Source organism: Ascidiella aspersa, chromosome 4 (assembly GCF_963924565.1).
Source record: "Ascidiella aspersa chromosome 4, kaAscAspe10.2, whole genome shotgun sequence".
NCBI classification, from domain to species: domain Eukaryota; kingdom Metazoa; phylum Chordata; class Ascidiacea; order Phlebobranchia; family Ascidiidae; genus Ascidiella; species Ascidiella aspersa.
Window position 1 is genome coordinate 16411487 of NC_139450.1, and position 16709 is coordinate 16428195.

The 16709-nt window shown below is 32.8% G+C and overlaps 1 protein-coding gene across 1 annotated transcript in view; it reads left to right on the forward strand.

The window, feature by feature from the left end:
* Positions 1-3139: 3139 nt before the first annotated feature.
* Positions 3140-16709, forward strand: part of LOC146148388 (uncharacterized) — a 31774-nt gene continuing 18204 nt past the window's right edge. Inside the window, exons 1-8 of the mRNA XM_083386589.1 lie at positions 3140-3272; positions 3351-3429; positions 3579-3685; positions 8752-8850; positions 9781-9957; positions 12695-12793; positions 13054-13236; positions 14140-14256. Coding sequence (XP_083242715.1) covers positions 3173-3272; positions 3351-3429; positions 3579-3685; positions 8752-8850; positions 9781-9957; positions 12695-12793; positions 13054-13236; positions 14140-14256 — 961 coding nt within the window. The 5' untranslated portion in view covers positions 3140-3172. The remainder of the gene's footprint in view (positions 3273-3350; positions 3430-3578; positions 3686-8751; positions 8851-9780; positions 9958-12694; positions 12794-13053; positions 13237-14139; positions 14257-16709) is intronic.

A 16709-nucleotide genomic window follows, 5' to 3' on the forward strand; every position in this document is an offset into this window, starting at 1 on the left:
ATATTTAAGTAGAAATTACAATATTTCATTGCTTTGTAATAGATTGCGAAAAAGCTTTATGTCGCACTATTATAATGTATAATTATGAAATGTGATTGTCTGGTGCTTCCAAGAAGTCAAAAAACTTATAGAAATCTGCTGGTACAGCAATGCACACTAGAAGCCAATACATAGACCAATAATTTTAATCAATGTATGGCAAAATTGCTATTAATTGTAATATTTTGCGACTGAAAACTTTATGCACAGCCAGCGCACAATACTACTTATACTAACACAGAGGAGGATTCTATACGATGACAAAGAGAAAGATATTATACGATGTTAAGTAAAAGTATATATGTATATTGGAAAACATCTCATATTCAAGTAACAGACTGCCAAGAGCTTAAATCTTTAGCAATGTTATTGCAAAGCACTGCCCCTCATTCAGTTACACCAGGGGCAGGAACCTTTTTAACTAAGGGAGTCATAATAGTCAAATATTCTTTTGTGTTTTCATGAGAGCCACAAACATCTAGCTATATGTTGGCAAAAACTAGTAAATTGTGCAAGGCCATTTATTTTGTTCTCATTTAAAGGACAGAACATAATGTGCAATAAATTTAATTAGTTAGGTTTGCACAAATTTGATTATGGAGTTCGGCTAAAAGAATTGGGCCTTTCGAATATAAAGAGATTCGCTAAAAGAAGGAAAAAAATTTGCTACTATGAGTAATAAAAAGAAAATATAGAGTTAGGAAAGCGGTTGTGGCTGCTTGCAATTTTATTCAGATCATGCTGAGAAATGATAGCTTACATTTATCTGCAAGCAAGATTCTTTTATCAAAAGAGCCATATGGCCTTACCAAAAGAACCATACATAACTCAGGTTCCCGGCCCCTGAGTTCACAATATTAACTGTACAGTATGTTCTAAACAGCCATTATTAATAATTAATAATACATCTAAAGATCTAACACTCATTAAGGTTGAAAGTTGGTGGAAATAAGCTTCGGTGTGATTTCAAATCAGGAGTGAAACTAGCTGCAATTCATACTGCCTCAAGTTACAAAAACTTATAAAGATGTGTGGGACCAGTCACACCACTTTTTTTAAATCAGACTTGGAGATGTGGTATTGTCCTCTTAATGTTAACAAACCATGACATGCAATGTGGCACAAAACATGATCAAATGGAAAAAAATATTGGTCCTGCTTTTGAGGCCAGTAATATGTGTTTTTGTTGCCAAACTTTTTCAACTATTAGTTTTGAAGTGATTCCGAAGGACATGAAATCAGTTTCTTCCCATTTGCAAGATAGGTTTTAGTCTGGGCCGACTTTGAAAGGTACTATACTACACTATTTGAACCACTGAATGAAGGAGTTATACGACATAAGGACAAGTTGTGACCTTGAATTTGCTGCGCAATCTAAAATTTGTAAAAGCACTACACCACCTTAAATGCCAATGCTTTCTCCTGTTGCTTATGCTTCACAAGTTTGTATATGAGCATGACTGGTACATGGGCTGCATAGTCTCTATTGCTAAAGATGATGGTATTTATGTCAAGTTGTTACTGCATGCATCCAAAAAGACCTGCTCAATCATATTACTGGCCTCAAAGGCAAGACCAATATTTTTTCCATTGGACCATGTTTTGTGCCAGATTGAATGTCATGTTTTGTTAACATCAAGAGGACAATGCCAAATCTCCAAGTCTGATGGAAGCCTGTTTTTTGAAAAGTGGTGTGACTGGTCTCACACATCTTTATAAGTTTTTGTAACTTGAAGCAGAGTGAATTGCAGCTAGTTTCAGTCATGATTTATAATCAAACCAAAGTTTATTTCCATCTAATTTTCAACCTTAATAAGTGATAGATCTTTAGATGTATTATTAGTTATTACTTAGTACTAAGGGTTAATTGGAACATATGGTGCAGTTATTATTGTGTAACTGAAGGAAGGGCGGTGCTTTGCAATAACATTGCGAAAGATTTAAGCTCTTGGTAGTATGTTACTTGAATATGAGATGTCTTTCAATATACATATATACTTGTACTTAACATTGTATAGTATATTTCTCTTTGTCATCGTATAGAATCCTCCTCTGTTAGTATAAGTAGTATTGTGCGCTGATTGTGCATAAAGTTTTCAGTCGCAAATCATTAAAATTATTGGCAATTTTCGCATACATTGAGTGAAATTATTTGTCTATGTATTGGCTTCTAGTGTGCATTGCTGTACCAGCAGACTTCTATAAGTTTTTTTGACTTCCTGGAAGCACCAGACAATCACATTTCATAATTACACATTATAATAGTGCGTCGTAAAGCTTTTTCGCAATCTATTACAAAGCAATGAAATTTTGTAATTTCTACTCAAATATCCCACTTCATATTTGGAGGGTAGAAAGCCAACAAAATTACCTTTCATTTAAGCTAAGTTGCAGAAAAATCGAAGTAGAGTATTTTTCGCTATAACCGATCAAAGTTTTGTCATGCATGACTGATCACAAATAATTATGTGTGAAACTAGCCACTTGGTGGCCTGTAGTGATACAAAAACAAACAACAATATATCTTTTTAGAATCTGCTTACTTCGGAGAACTGATATGCATTGGAATTTTTAAGTTACCATTTAAAACACCTTCATAATAGGTCAAACAAAATTTTCAGTTAAATTTTATGCATGAGCGATCAGGAAAAAGCCTAAAAAGGGCCAATTTTCAGTCGCTGATATCTCAAAAAGTACTTGACCAATTTTGGTAAAATTGGTATCACTTTTCATAGAATTGCAGGGAGATTCTACAAATAAAATTAAAAAAAATCCATGACATATGGTGCCACCACTGTACCAGTAGCAATGGAATGACCCATTTGCCCTGCCCACAAATCTGCCGTACAGGTGATAAACAAACTCCCATCACACTTGCACTTTAGCTGCAGCATTTTTTCAGGCTGCAACTCCGAAATATCGTAATGTTTTGCTGTCTTCCATAACAAATTTATCTAACTCCTACATGACATTAAACACCTTTTTTCTCCTGACACAAACTTTTTCGTGTGCAATGGGGTAACTAATTCAAAATATATTTTTTGGACATATATATATATATATATATATAACTAAATGCCATATTTACCTGATAGGAGTATGTAATCCCCATCCGGATCTTGTGGAACCTGGCATGATATGCAGGAAGAGTTGTGTATCCGACTCAGATTGTAAAGGTCCACTGAAAAACTGCTACTGTGATGGAAACTGTGGAATGTCTTGCTTTAATAAAGGTTAACATTTTAAGAATGATTTAGCAACTACATTTTCACTCGTTATAGCCTTATTAATGCCATTTCTCACTCATTTAGATGCAAACTGTTCTGTTCCCCAATCAAGCCCCAATGGAGGTGTTGAATATACATCAATAAAATATGGAAGTATAGCTAAGTAAATCATTTTTAAGTTCATTTTGTTGGCTAATTATTAGGTTAGAACCATTGACGCTGATTTGCTCAGTCCCCTAAATAACGGTAAATCATTATGTAAATCCTTTAACTTTTTTATGTGCATTTTGAACCTTTTTTTTTGTTTGATAGGCACTTTTGCAATGATGGATTTGTATTGATTAACCACATGACGAACAAGTATAACAGAAAATGTAGATCGGACAAAAAGTGGAGTGGAATTCCTATTGAATGCAAAAGTAAGAAGATTAGAAATATATGAATATTATAAAAAATAATATACCTGTCTTGCATGCGCTTATAAGGGTATTTTAAGTTTATATTATTAAATTAATTGTATTAGACCAGTGCTCTTCAACAGGTGTGCACGGTGCACCCTATGGTGCATCAAAATATGCATGGGGTGCACCAGTACGAAAAGGTATACAAGGGTTAGTTGTTCAGATTTTGGAAATTTTTAAAAAGTTAAACTTATCGAAGCTTTTTCCATTGTTTGGACCTTAAAACTAGGATTGATAAAAAAAATTGTGAAATTGGGTCATGATTTCGCCCTCCTCAAAGCCCCCAAAGTTTCACACTTAATTCTGTAACATCCGGGAATTCCCCTTATATTTGCTGTAGCAAAATCAAGCGTTTTCGCTTGTTGTTCTACCACTTTTAGCAGTTACTTAGTAAAAGGTTGAAAGCGGTAGGGTTATGTTTTGACAGTTGTGCAATTTTTTCTTTATTTTTGACATGAATATACCTTTAAACATTCTTACGAAGGTAAAAAAATAGTTAAATTTAGATTTAATTTTATAAATATGCAGTATAAACTTGTAAAACAATGTGGAGTAAATACATGTCTGTGTGTTTTAGAATATTAGTTTTTATGCTAAAATGTCTAAAGAAGAAAAAGAAAGGTATTGCCAAGTTGTCTTATAAAAACGAAAATCACTACAAGATCTGAAGGCGATTATTATCTTATTGGTCCATCATCGCCATCAATTAGTGGATCAAGGCTGCCAACTCTGTCTCAAGTAATGCAATATGTTTTGTATTTAAAAGAGCAGGACATCAGTCAAGTTGTTGATAAAGTTTTAATATTTTAGATGATGCCCAGGTATTACCACCATAAGTAAAAAAATGCCATAAGTAAAACACCGCGAGTGTTTCCAGGTTTTAAAAAATCGGCCCTCGCAAAAACATGATTGTTTTGGGTATTTGAACTGTTTTTTTGTGTTGTTTACGCATATTCGTTGTTAATATATTACAAATAAAATTTTTTAATACTGTTTGCTATCGTTTCTCTAAATTAGAGCCAATTTAGCGAGTTTTTACAATAGGAGAATTCACATATTTTGATGATTTAAGGGCTAAACTTTGGGGGCTTGAGGAGGGCGAAATCATGACCCAATTTCAAATTTTGTTTTGTCAATCCTATGAGGTCCAAACACCAGGAAAAGCTTCGATAAGCTAAACTTTTTAAATTTTTTTTAAATCTGAACAACCCTAACAAGAGTGCACCACAAACTTTTAATGAAATATTAATTTTTAACACTCAATGCTGTTTTATGACATAGAATAGTACTCGCAAGCAGCCTGCAGCCATAATCAAACTCTCACCGACAGTGTGCAAAACTTCGGCAGCTCCGCCCGGTTTAATTAACATGATGATATTAATATGCATAATGATTTCGCTTTTTACCTCAGTTTACCTTTTAGGTGAACAGGGTGCAGGAGTTTGTCACAACAACTTTAAGGGTTCATCAAACCAAAAAAGGTTGAAGAGCAATACTTTAGACCACATGTTTCCTTTTGCACATGTTTCCTTTCCTACTCTGACACTGTTACATAGATAAGTTGTATTGGGGCGAACTAGTGTGGAAGCATGCAGCTCAAAATCAGTAAAAAAAGAACTAGTACGAAAAAAAAAACATTTATTTGGTTAAATTTTGCAGAAGTTTTCAAATTTAAAGAATCAATGACTTGTTAAGCATATAACAGAGATTTGCATATTTTTTCCAAGAAACGGCATATATAATTTCATTTAATGGAATTTGTATGTCCTAGTATCAGTGCTCTCACTTTTAGGGATTTAGTTCCAAATTGGAACTTTAAGCCCCTTTCAGGGACAAATCTGGGGATTTTGATGATCTAGGAATTTTTCCCATAATTTGTTAACTAGTAAATGTTTACCGAATTGCAGTTTTGAAAAAAAATCAGGTTCAGAATATGCTAGCCTACTTGTTTCTGTTCATTTGGAAGTTTATATGAAATTTTTAAGAGTAACTGAAACTACTTAGCCTATTTCAAACCTGGCATGAATTTGTTGATTGTTGCGCTATTGGAAGTTATGAATTATACTAGCTTAGTCAAATTTTTTTCTTATTGTGATCAGGTGAAAGATATAATTTTAATTTAAATGGCACCAGGTGGTGAAGTATGTCAACACATTGCTGCTCAAATGAGTAGCTGGACATGATGGACAATAGTAGTCTACCTATATATAGGTTATAGGCTACACCAGGGTGGTCCAAATCCAGGCCCGCAACATCATTGTTCGTGGCCGCGAAGTAATGTTGAATTAATTATGCATGCGCACCGTTGAGAGTTGAATCAAAGAACTCTAAGTGACCAATGAACAGTAAGCATAGTGCAATTGTTTGAGTATGATAACATTTTTCCGGTTATACCATAATTTTTGTAGTTTGGCGATTGTGTGTATCATCTCATTTTAGTAAGGTACGCATGGTTACGCAAATATTCTACTCTCATAAAATGCAGTCAACTAAGTTAAAAGTTTTGTGAAATACGCAAATTATTCGCGCTTTCACAAGTTCGATGATAGTAGCAAGTTTCTGGAGCTTATATGTATTTGACGATGCTTTGTGACGTCATTCTAACCATTTCATGCCACGACCAAACGAAAATCGTTGATCCGCCCTAGGAACGCATGTAGCATTTTACGTGGCCCGCGATGCTGTCAACCTTGGACCACCCTGGGCCACACAATGCAGTTATTTAAAAAAATATGGGAAAATCTACTGCTCGCTTTGAGGTAATGTGATCAAATAGCATAACGCGCTAATTGTGTTTTGGGGATTTTTCATGCCATCTAGGGATTTTTGGACATAGCTTTAGGGATTTTCTGGTTTTCATTTGTGAGAGCCCTGCTTAGTATGCATAGTACCATTGTGCTGATTAGATTTGGGTAACACAGAGACAGAAATATAGCAAAACCCAATTAGTTTGCACAAACATATTTTGCATTAAAGTAATTAAAACAGACTAAATATATAGTTTATTTGGGTGGAAAAGCATGGCCTGGTACCTCATGGATGCGTTCAAATGTCATACTTGTTTATTTAACCTGAATTGCGACTATCATGACTGTTTCTTTAAGTCGAAATAGGAGTATTAAGGCTGACAATCAAAGTAAACTGCAAACACACAACAATTGTAGGTTTGAAATTTAGTACTTTTTAAAATAATAAACAATCTATAAGCCCAGGACTGCCCTTTGCCCCACTAAACGAGCTTTGCACTTATTCCTTTTTTAATTTTCTTTTTTAAAACGGCAAAACAAAATGTATTTGTAGTGCTGAATTTCTCTACCTATTTGTGCTTTGAAATATCTGAGATGAAATATATGCATGAAAACAATCACAATTTTTTTTGTGAATGGATATTTCCAAAACAAAACAAATAATAGAGCCATATTTTATTTGTGGAGAAGGAGCCAAAGCTTTAGCCATTTCTCAAATTTGTAGAGCTCATCTGTGGAGATTTATCTGACCCAGTTGCTGTAGTTTTAGGTAGACTATAGCAATTTAAAAACTTCATGCCTTGGAAAAATGCTATACAGCATATTTGTCAAAGAAACAATTGTTATTAACAATTTACATTTTTATATTACAGCAAAGCCACAATAAAGGCTTTGTTGTGTACACATTTTTTTATATTTGTTTTTATTGGTTTAACTCATGTGGTATTTGCTCTTTGTTAGATCGTAAATAACAAAATTGTCAAGATGATTTTTCTTTTTTTCTATCAGCTCATGCAAAATAATTTTAAACTGCTCCAATAAAAACTAAACTGTTTACTGTTGCAAATGTTACATAGTTAAGCCAAAGTTCAGTAACTTTAAAGCTTCAGCCGGAGCCATGGTATAAGTGTTTCATAACTGTGGAGCCGGAGCCATTCGATATGTGTTGATGGCTTTGTGACTAGAGCCGAGTCAATGCTATTTTACAGTAGCTCCCCAACCCTGTTTGCAATTATCCTACAAATATGCCAACTTTGCTTTATGATATATTGTTTCTAATTAATTTTAAATATTTAAAGGATTCTTGTTTTTAATTTTGTTACCAGAGAAATTATACAATAGTTTTCATGTACTCAACAGATAAAAGTGTATTTTTATGCTGCTTCTTTATTTTGGCTACCAGATTGCATGGCCGAGTTTTTGTTATGTGTGCACCAATTAACCAATTAACAGGAAGTTAATTATTGCACTACTGAAAAAGACTAAACCTATAAAATAATAAACTTAACAAATTTCTAAAGGGATTTTAACCACTGCCCATGAATAGTTACCTTAAACGTGCTGCTTGCTTGGTAAAGCCATAATTTAACCTTAAAACCTAAAATAAATATTTGTTTAGTATTAAGCTTTTTTGGAAATAATGTTTATAACCTATTTTACTTGTTAACAGGGTTTTTTAAGGTTTGGTTTGGGTGACTGCTAAGTAGTTTTAAGAGGCCGCAAGTGTTTCATTTAAATACCAAAAAGTTGCAAGTCCAAAATTTGGGAAACCGCAGGAGAAATTTGGAGGACCGTTTCGCCCCCCCCCCCCCCCCCCCAAAACACCTTAAAAAAACACTGCTTGTTAATATTAGGAAATTAGTAGAACAGTTTTCAGACATCAAGTTAAAACTGACTATGATTGCCCACTATCTACACCTTATGTCAACTTGACAGCGATTTGTATGCAACTCAGTTTTGCCCCATTTGTAATTGTGATGTCACAAATTACATGGTTTGTTCCAATGTACTAACCATTTGACCAGGTTTCATCATTCTGGCTCACCAGGTTTCACAATTCTGATATAATATCATATTGCTATATTCTTGGGTCTCCTTGAAAAAGGTGTGGATATATAACACATATACCACTGGTTTACATGTTGATGCCTGGAAGCGCTTCCGCTATTGCACAATAATGTTTTATGTTTCTTTTAATGTATGAAAGGCCTTTTAGCATATTTGTTACCAATTAAAAAAAAACTGCAAATAAAAAACATAATATTTATTTTTTGTCAGAGGGTTGCTTAAAGCCTGGGAATGTTGGAAAAAATGGAATTGCTAAAGATGATAGTCAACAGCTTGTAGGTGCCGAAGTAGAATATGATTGTGGTTTTGGTAAGTTAATCAACTGCATTAATTTGTAATCTTGGATCTATACCTAAAAATCCAAATTAATAATACACAGTGCTGCATGTTATACTAGATAAAAAAGAAAAAAAAATTGGAATTTAACAACTAGCCAAATTACAATATTCTGTGTTGTTTCCGAAATGGATTGACTAAATACTTGGTTAAGGCATGTCACACTTGGCTATAAGCATGTCCATGTGATAGCAATTGTTCTACTTGTGTGATATTCAAACAAACATAAATCCCAGTACCAAACTGCGCCAACATAAGAAAAATCTTATTTAAAAAAGGATAATTGCTTTTTGTTAAACCCCCTACAATAAACGTTATTTTAAACAAACTGTGTCTACATTTTGGAAAGTTTAACATACTGTAAATTTAAGCCATTAAGCTTTGGCCTAAATCACTATCAATTTAGTAGTTTATGCGGTTAAACATACTGTGTAAAGTCACTACCTTTCACCTATAAACATTTAAAAATAAAATTCGCTTTGGCCATTTGGTGACTAGAGTGCACTACACTTATTTAAGTCCTGGACACAAACTACAAAGCTAAAATTGCGTCTCATAGAGCACCATACTCAAAATAAAGTGAGTCATTTTTTTTTTGCTTTATATAGCCCTTTGACAATGGCATATGATAAATAAAAATATACTTGGATTTAATATTCTGGATTGCTTATTCTAAAAACACTAATATTAGAACTACTTGCTATTGTACATTATACCTCACAGTCCTCAATATAATTATAGTGTATACATGATGCATTTAATTGTTGTTTTATTATGGATGTTTTTGAATTGAACTCTGTAACGACTGTTTGTTGTATTATGCGCAGAGATATATTTGAATTATTTGTGTTTATATTTTGTATTTTGTAGTTTTGTGTTTGATCCCACATTTTTTAATGTTAGGTTATTATGTGTACAATGGCCCAGCCATAAGAAAGTGCCTTAATGATTCTACTTGGAGTGTTGCAACATTTTCCTGTCAACTTAAAAGCTGCTCAAGACCTAAGAAACCTGATAATGGTTATGTTAATTACACTTCAACAACGTTTTCAAGCAGGATACATTTTGGCTGCAATGAAGGTAATGTGACAGTAAGTTGTTTATTTTAAAAATATTTTAATATTTAATGTTACAAAGTTTGTATCAGTGGTTACCAACCTAGGGGTCAAGGATTGCTGTTTGTTAAATTAAACATTCAAAAGAAAAATATTGTTTATGCAAACAATATTAACTGAACATTCAGCAGAAGGCGTAAGACCAACAGATAGTCTAACAGTTATCGTAATGACATTTGGTTAAAATAACCTTTGACAATTGTGTTTTGTGATTATGAAGTAACTGTTAATATTGTTCTTAACTGATGTCCTAAGTAGGGATGTTCAAAGTAGAATATCAAAACATTGGATTCGAATCCATATGGGATTCGTATTTCCGGTAATCGTAACCGATATAATTTAATGTTTTACCGCCGACGGTTGCACCCAATTGTACATACAGGAGTGACAAATTAAAATAACGGGGTGTCGCTGCGGCAATACATTTATAGTACTTGCTTTAAATGCAGTCTGTAGTGCAGTGTCCGCATTTTTTCGGGCGACCAAGTACTTCGCGTCTCGCGTTAATAAGGAAGTGTCAATCAAACGTTATTGTCCGAGTGACTTAACATGTCAATGCCAGGTGCGGATTTTGCAATTTCCTTAATTGCAGTTAATTTGCAAAAGTAACGTTTCCTGTAAAACATGCTGGCCTTGGACAAAATGCGCCACAGGTTTACTTAAGTTTAACCTCAGGCCTATATTCAGCGAGGTTGTGCACAGAGTAATTATTGGTTATGGCAATATCAATGTTTTAAAAATCAGGACCAATTACTAAAGAATTCATTATGTAGTGTTGCATTCTGCACACTATATTGCCAAAATATAAGGTTTTGGCAACAACCTGAACATGTATTGCAGTTAATACAACTGCTTCAATTTACAGAAGAATATTAAACATTTGGGAGATTACTTTTTATTATAATATACACATTTTATCAAATTGTTTTGCTATTTATTCCTGTGACTGTGGGCCTTGTGGGGTATATTAAGATTAATCCCTCCCCTAAACAAAATCGAGGTTAAATAATTTAATAAAAATGTATTTAGATTCAATAAGTTTAATGGTGAAAATAACGGCCCAAATAGACATAAAAAGCGACATGCCTTTGGGCCGTTATTTTCACCATTAAACTTATGAACAGATTCGTATATAGTGTTCCAAAGTATTTAGATTCGTTATTCTAGATTCTAAACCTAAAGTTCTAGAATCCCTGGGATTCTACTTTGAACATCCCTAGTCCTAAGCATAGCTCCAGATTAATTTGTCTTAAAAAGTAATTTTATATAATATCCTAATCTATGTTAAAGTCATTTTAGTTTTATACCTAAAAAACTGAAGGATATCAATTTCTATTATTTATACATTTTCTTATGTGATAAAAAGTTATTAAAGATGCAACTAATTAGTTAGTTAGTTGTGCACAATAGCATATCCAGGGGTTGATTTTTCGGGGTCTGGAACTCATCCTTTTTGCAAGTGCTAAATAATGTTTTTGTCAGGATTCAACTTACTGTCTGAAGCTGGTATATTAGTTGACGATAATATCAGCCAATATTTTGCTTCTACCGGTATATAAGTATCACTAAATTTTGCCTTTATTAATTATTTTTTTATTGATATTTTACTGTAAACTTTTAAAATAGTGTTTTTAATAAAATGTCGTTTTAATGATTCTGAATTTAATGGGTCATTTACTTTTTGTCGAAAATTTTTTTCAGTTTTTGAATAATTTTTTCGCTTAACTGAAACGGTAATTAAATATTCTTGTCACAGCTGGTGTGTTACTGCGCCAACGGACTCCTAAAACCAGTCACGGCCAAGCAAAATGCTTATTCAGCAGTACTTACAATTTGATAAAGTTCTATAAAAAAAGATTGTGTAAAGTCCTAGAAACATTGTTCAAGTGCTAAGCGATATGATTGCAACTTACATTCAGCCATTTACTATTGCTCTACATTTTAAAACCCTTCATGCATTAACCAGAAATCATAAATTTTAAACTCAGCTTTTGCCATCATTTTTAATTCATTTCAAGACCAGCATTTTGTGGCATGCAAATAAGTTGTGATACCTGTATTACAATTTGCCTTTAATTGATTACAATAATTTGATATAAAATGATCAAACCTCCACTTAGTAACAGGGTTAATAATGCAGTGTAATAGTTTTTCTTGATTAGGCAAAAATGGAAGGTGTGGTGTAGGTCATAACGTAATAAAATATTACTAAAAGCATACTAAATAGGTTTGTAAAAAAAAACAATTATTGGTATGTTTGCCGTTTCCAATAAAAGGAACTGACAGCACACCAAATGGTTTTACAGCTGGCACCTTGCAAGTGTCAACAATGAACATGTTCGCTATGTGTCTAAGAGGTGGCTTTCATTGTATTGACTGATTTGATTAGGATGTTTTCTTACTTTATGACTTTATGTTGTGTCAGATGGAAATGAGGGGTATTCCCTAAGTTGAAAAATTGGGACATTTGAATGTGAATATTTGCCAAAATGTATCATTGTATTTCGGTTTATGTGTAAACCGGCAAAATTAGTGGGTCACATAGGTTTTCAAAAATTGAAAAGTTATATGTGAGACCAATGGTTTGGAACCACTTGTTTATATGACCAAATATTTATAAAAACATTGATATATATCGTAGTTTTACTGAAATAAGAGCAGTCAGAAGGATCTCAGCAGGTTCACAAGTTCTCACTTTACAGGTTACACATTGTCCGGTACTCCAATTATGGCTTGTAGTGTTCGCTACGAAACTAACGAACCATATTGGAGATTTCGAGGCGCAGAACCTGCATGTACTAGTAAGTGAAATACACATTTTAGCTTTTCTAGAAAAGTAAAATGGTGAACCTATTTTGGCCATTTGTCTTTATTATTTACAGTTTTCTGTTAGTTATTTATCAGAAATGTTGGGTTGACAGTTTTGTATAAAATAAAAGTTATACAAATTTAAATATTATGCTTATCAAACTTAAAGTAGATTTACAGTTATCTTATAACATTCAACTCAACATGTAAATATTGTATTATGTTGTAAATAATTACCAAATTTTCTATTCAGTTGTGAGATGTGGTGCACCTCCGGGCCTATTGAATGGAACACTAATCGACAATAAAGTTGACTATGTTTTTGGTCAATCTATTTCATATAAATGTAATGATGGCTTTGATATTTCAAAACCTGCATCAAAAAGGTACTATTGTCGTGCAAACGGAACCTGGGACACCCCACCTACTTGCAAAAGTAAGAAAAATTCATTATAATTTTTTTTTTGTTGATTTTAATTTGGATAAAATAGAATTTAAAATAACTACTTTAAAGTTTTTAAATGTAAGTTTTTGTTGGTAAAATTGCTTTGTTTTGCTGTGAAATCAGTGGTTGTTAACTGAGGACGAGGATACAAGCTTTGTCGCAATATTTAACTTTTTCTATAGTGGTTTTAAAGGTTCCATGCTGCATTGCTACGCCTGATGTAAATTCTGGTATAGGCTGTTATATGTCTGAATTTTAAATTATGCATTAAGTAACTTCAAAAATGGTTCGTAATTGCGATTAAAATGTTTTTAAGCTTTTAAATTTTATTATTTTCTTAGTGTTTTATTTATATTTTCTGCTCTTTCTGACTGATTTGAACTATGTTAAGCGCAAACAATATGGTACAGTTAATAACAATTTAGGTTGTGTTTGTGCACATGGGTTGAGCACCAAGTCATGTCCTCACCATAACTATTTTTTTTTTACAATCAAAATCATATAATTTGGGTCTCCAATGTGCCATGTCTCCTAAATTTTGGCTAATTTAAACCAAATAAAAGCATTTTTTCACCCTTGTACGATATCAACTTTTTGGTATTTTTTTATGTTGTGTCAACACGATTGACAAAATGTTGTCTCAATATTGTTGATAACCGATACGATCGACACATGTCAAATTGCATCCGTTATGATACTCGAACAACTGAAACATGCATAAACGCAATGTGTATTCTGTAGTTGTCTGGTATGAAACTAATTTCATGTCGGAGAGTGGTGCAAGGCTCAGAGATAGAAAAAAGATTAGGAAGCACTGACCTTATTGTGTTTTGTGTTGCCATCATATTATCAAGCACTCAAAACCTATTAAAAAATAATTGTTTCCTTTTCAAGAAACCTATAATTGTTCCTTTAACAAATTTGCATCGAAGTTTTGTGGATATACTTCAAGAAACTGGGCCCGTATTTTCAGTTCGGATACCTACACTGGAAAAGACACTGGAAAAGATGGTATAAATAACAGTATAACTAAATAGCTATTTCTAAGATACTGATATATATAATAAGCTTTCATTTTACATTGGTTTAATTATACAAACACATAACCTGAAGGTTTGCCTTAGATATTCTAAACCCCTTTATATCTGTGAAATGGAAATTTATTTGAATTGCCTTTAAACACAAGTGACTTTATTTCCAACAAAACACTGTAAATAATAATAGCAACAACAATGCATGGTTTTATAATGTTATATTATAATGAAAAATTATATTCACACATATATTTAAGTCGTTTTGCTTGGACATTAATAGTAGTTAAATAAATATACTGTTGCTGCCAGTCATCCTATCAATTAAAAAATTGTTCATTAACCGTTCCAAAATCCCAATGACCTATTCAGGTAATCTTTATCAGTACAAAGAACCTGCAACTTAACAAAACACAGTGGAACATAGCAACAGAGTAAAGCAGAAAAAAGTAAATCGGACTTTGTCTCCTTGTTTTTACCTCGTTCTGTCACTGTTTTCGTTGTTTGACTACATATTAGGGATGTCTAATAATATTGGATCTAAGCTAAAACTTGATGCTACTATTGGCACTTGTCGGATACTATAGTGGCATCTGTGCTGAAAAGTATAGGGATTTCAAGTTAAGTGGAAGTAACTAAATGTTCTAACACTGAAGCAAACTATCGCCAAATAAACCTTGAAAAACTTGCTTCAAACATTTCATTTTATCCTATTTTACTTGTTTGAGTATAGTGTCATTTCGTATCGGATTGAATTGCAATTTCAGATATCAGAGGTCCTAATTTATGTTTAACCGCTTATGATATAACTACAACAAGGAGTTCGCCAAGCACTTAACTTTGCAAAAAAGTCCTATGCATTCAATATTTTGATTAACAAGTTTTAAACCCCTTTTTAATTTTAAAATCAGGGTATGATTTGCTTGCTACATGTAGAAATAGAGTACATTCTTGCTTTTTTAAGAAACTTGTTTTATGAACTTAAAAATCATCCTTAAAGTGTTTATGATATAACGGCAGCACGACGTTGCTAAAGATAAAAATGAATCCTAATAACTTTGTCTAAGATGTTTGTAATGACTATAAATCTATGAATTGGGTTTAACATTTAAAGTATTGTTAATTTTGTAGAAACTCGCTCAACTGGCAAGTGCAAATTTTGCAAAACCCGTGAAAATTACCTGGGTCATTAAATAGTGGAAAAACAAGTGTACATTAAGACCATTTATGCTCTGTCAAAGCCACAATAACACACAATTTTCATAATTACCTTTATTGTAAGGGGAGTGTCATAGTCCCCAGAACTAGTGAATTACCTCAACAGTATAAGGTTTAAGATTTGTGGACCAGTCCCATGACAACCTGGAATAATCTGCTTTCTCTTCTTTGTTATAAGAAAATTGTTAAGTTGCCTTTCATCACAAATCTTAAAAACTTACCCTAATACTTGCGCAAGTCTACTGTGATTTGCACTTTTTTAGGTTCTGGGACACTTGTTATATTTTCTTCAATATTTTTTTTTTTAATAACTTTTCTACTAAGGTAAATTTATAGAAGTTTAACATCTCAAGGTAACTAATTTCTTACTGTTTAAGCAAGTTTTGATCAATCATACTGTAAAAAATAATCTTAGAAGTTTTAATTTAATCCGATTTGAGCATGTAGTAATACCTTCAAGTGGTATTGAATCAGACCACGGTACATTTTGTTCAAAATATAGTGTATCGGTATCGGACTAAAATGTCGAGTCCCTATTCGTGACCAAATAATTTCTTCAAAAGTTACACTTTCTTCTGGCTCTAAGGTACCTGGTATTTTATTCCTTTTGGTGCATACTTTAAAATTTCCTGAATAAGACTAACAAGTTTGGTTATTTTACTGAAGTATGTGCCTGTTGATTGTCTACCTTAGTGAGTTCAATAGGTCTGAAATAAGTACTTTGGGCGCAACGAAAAAAGTTTGCCAACCACTGAATTGCACAAATGTTTCTAATAGACTTGTACAGGGTTTTTTTTAAAGGTTTGGTTTGGGTGACCGCTAAGTAGTTTTAAGAGACCGGAAGTGCTTCATTTAAATACCAAAAATAGCCATATTTTGCTTAAACGAATTATTTATTAGGCTACTGTAGTTGCAAGTCCAAATTTTGGGAAACCGCTGGAGGAATTTGGGGGACCGTTTCGGAAAAAAAAAACACTGTACTTGTACGACTTTTTAAGATACACAACTGTTGTTTAAACCAGCATAACTTTACTCAGAGATAAAAAATTAAGATAGTTGATGGCTTATTGGTTAGGCTAAGAATGTAATTTTGACCTAAAAAAGAAATAAAAAAAATGGTTTAGGTGTGATATCATTGTTTTTTTTTACCCCAACTTTAGCAAATTTTTTTTTACTTTAAGTGACGGATTCTCTTTTTTTTTTTACCAAAAATTT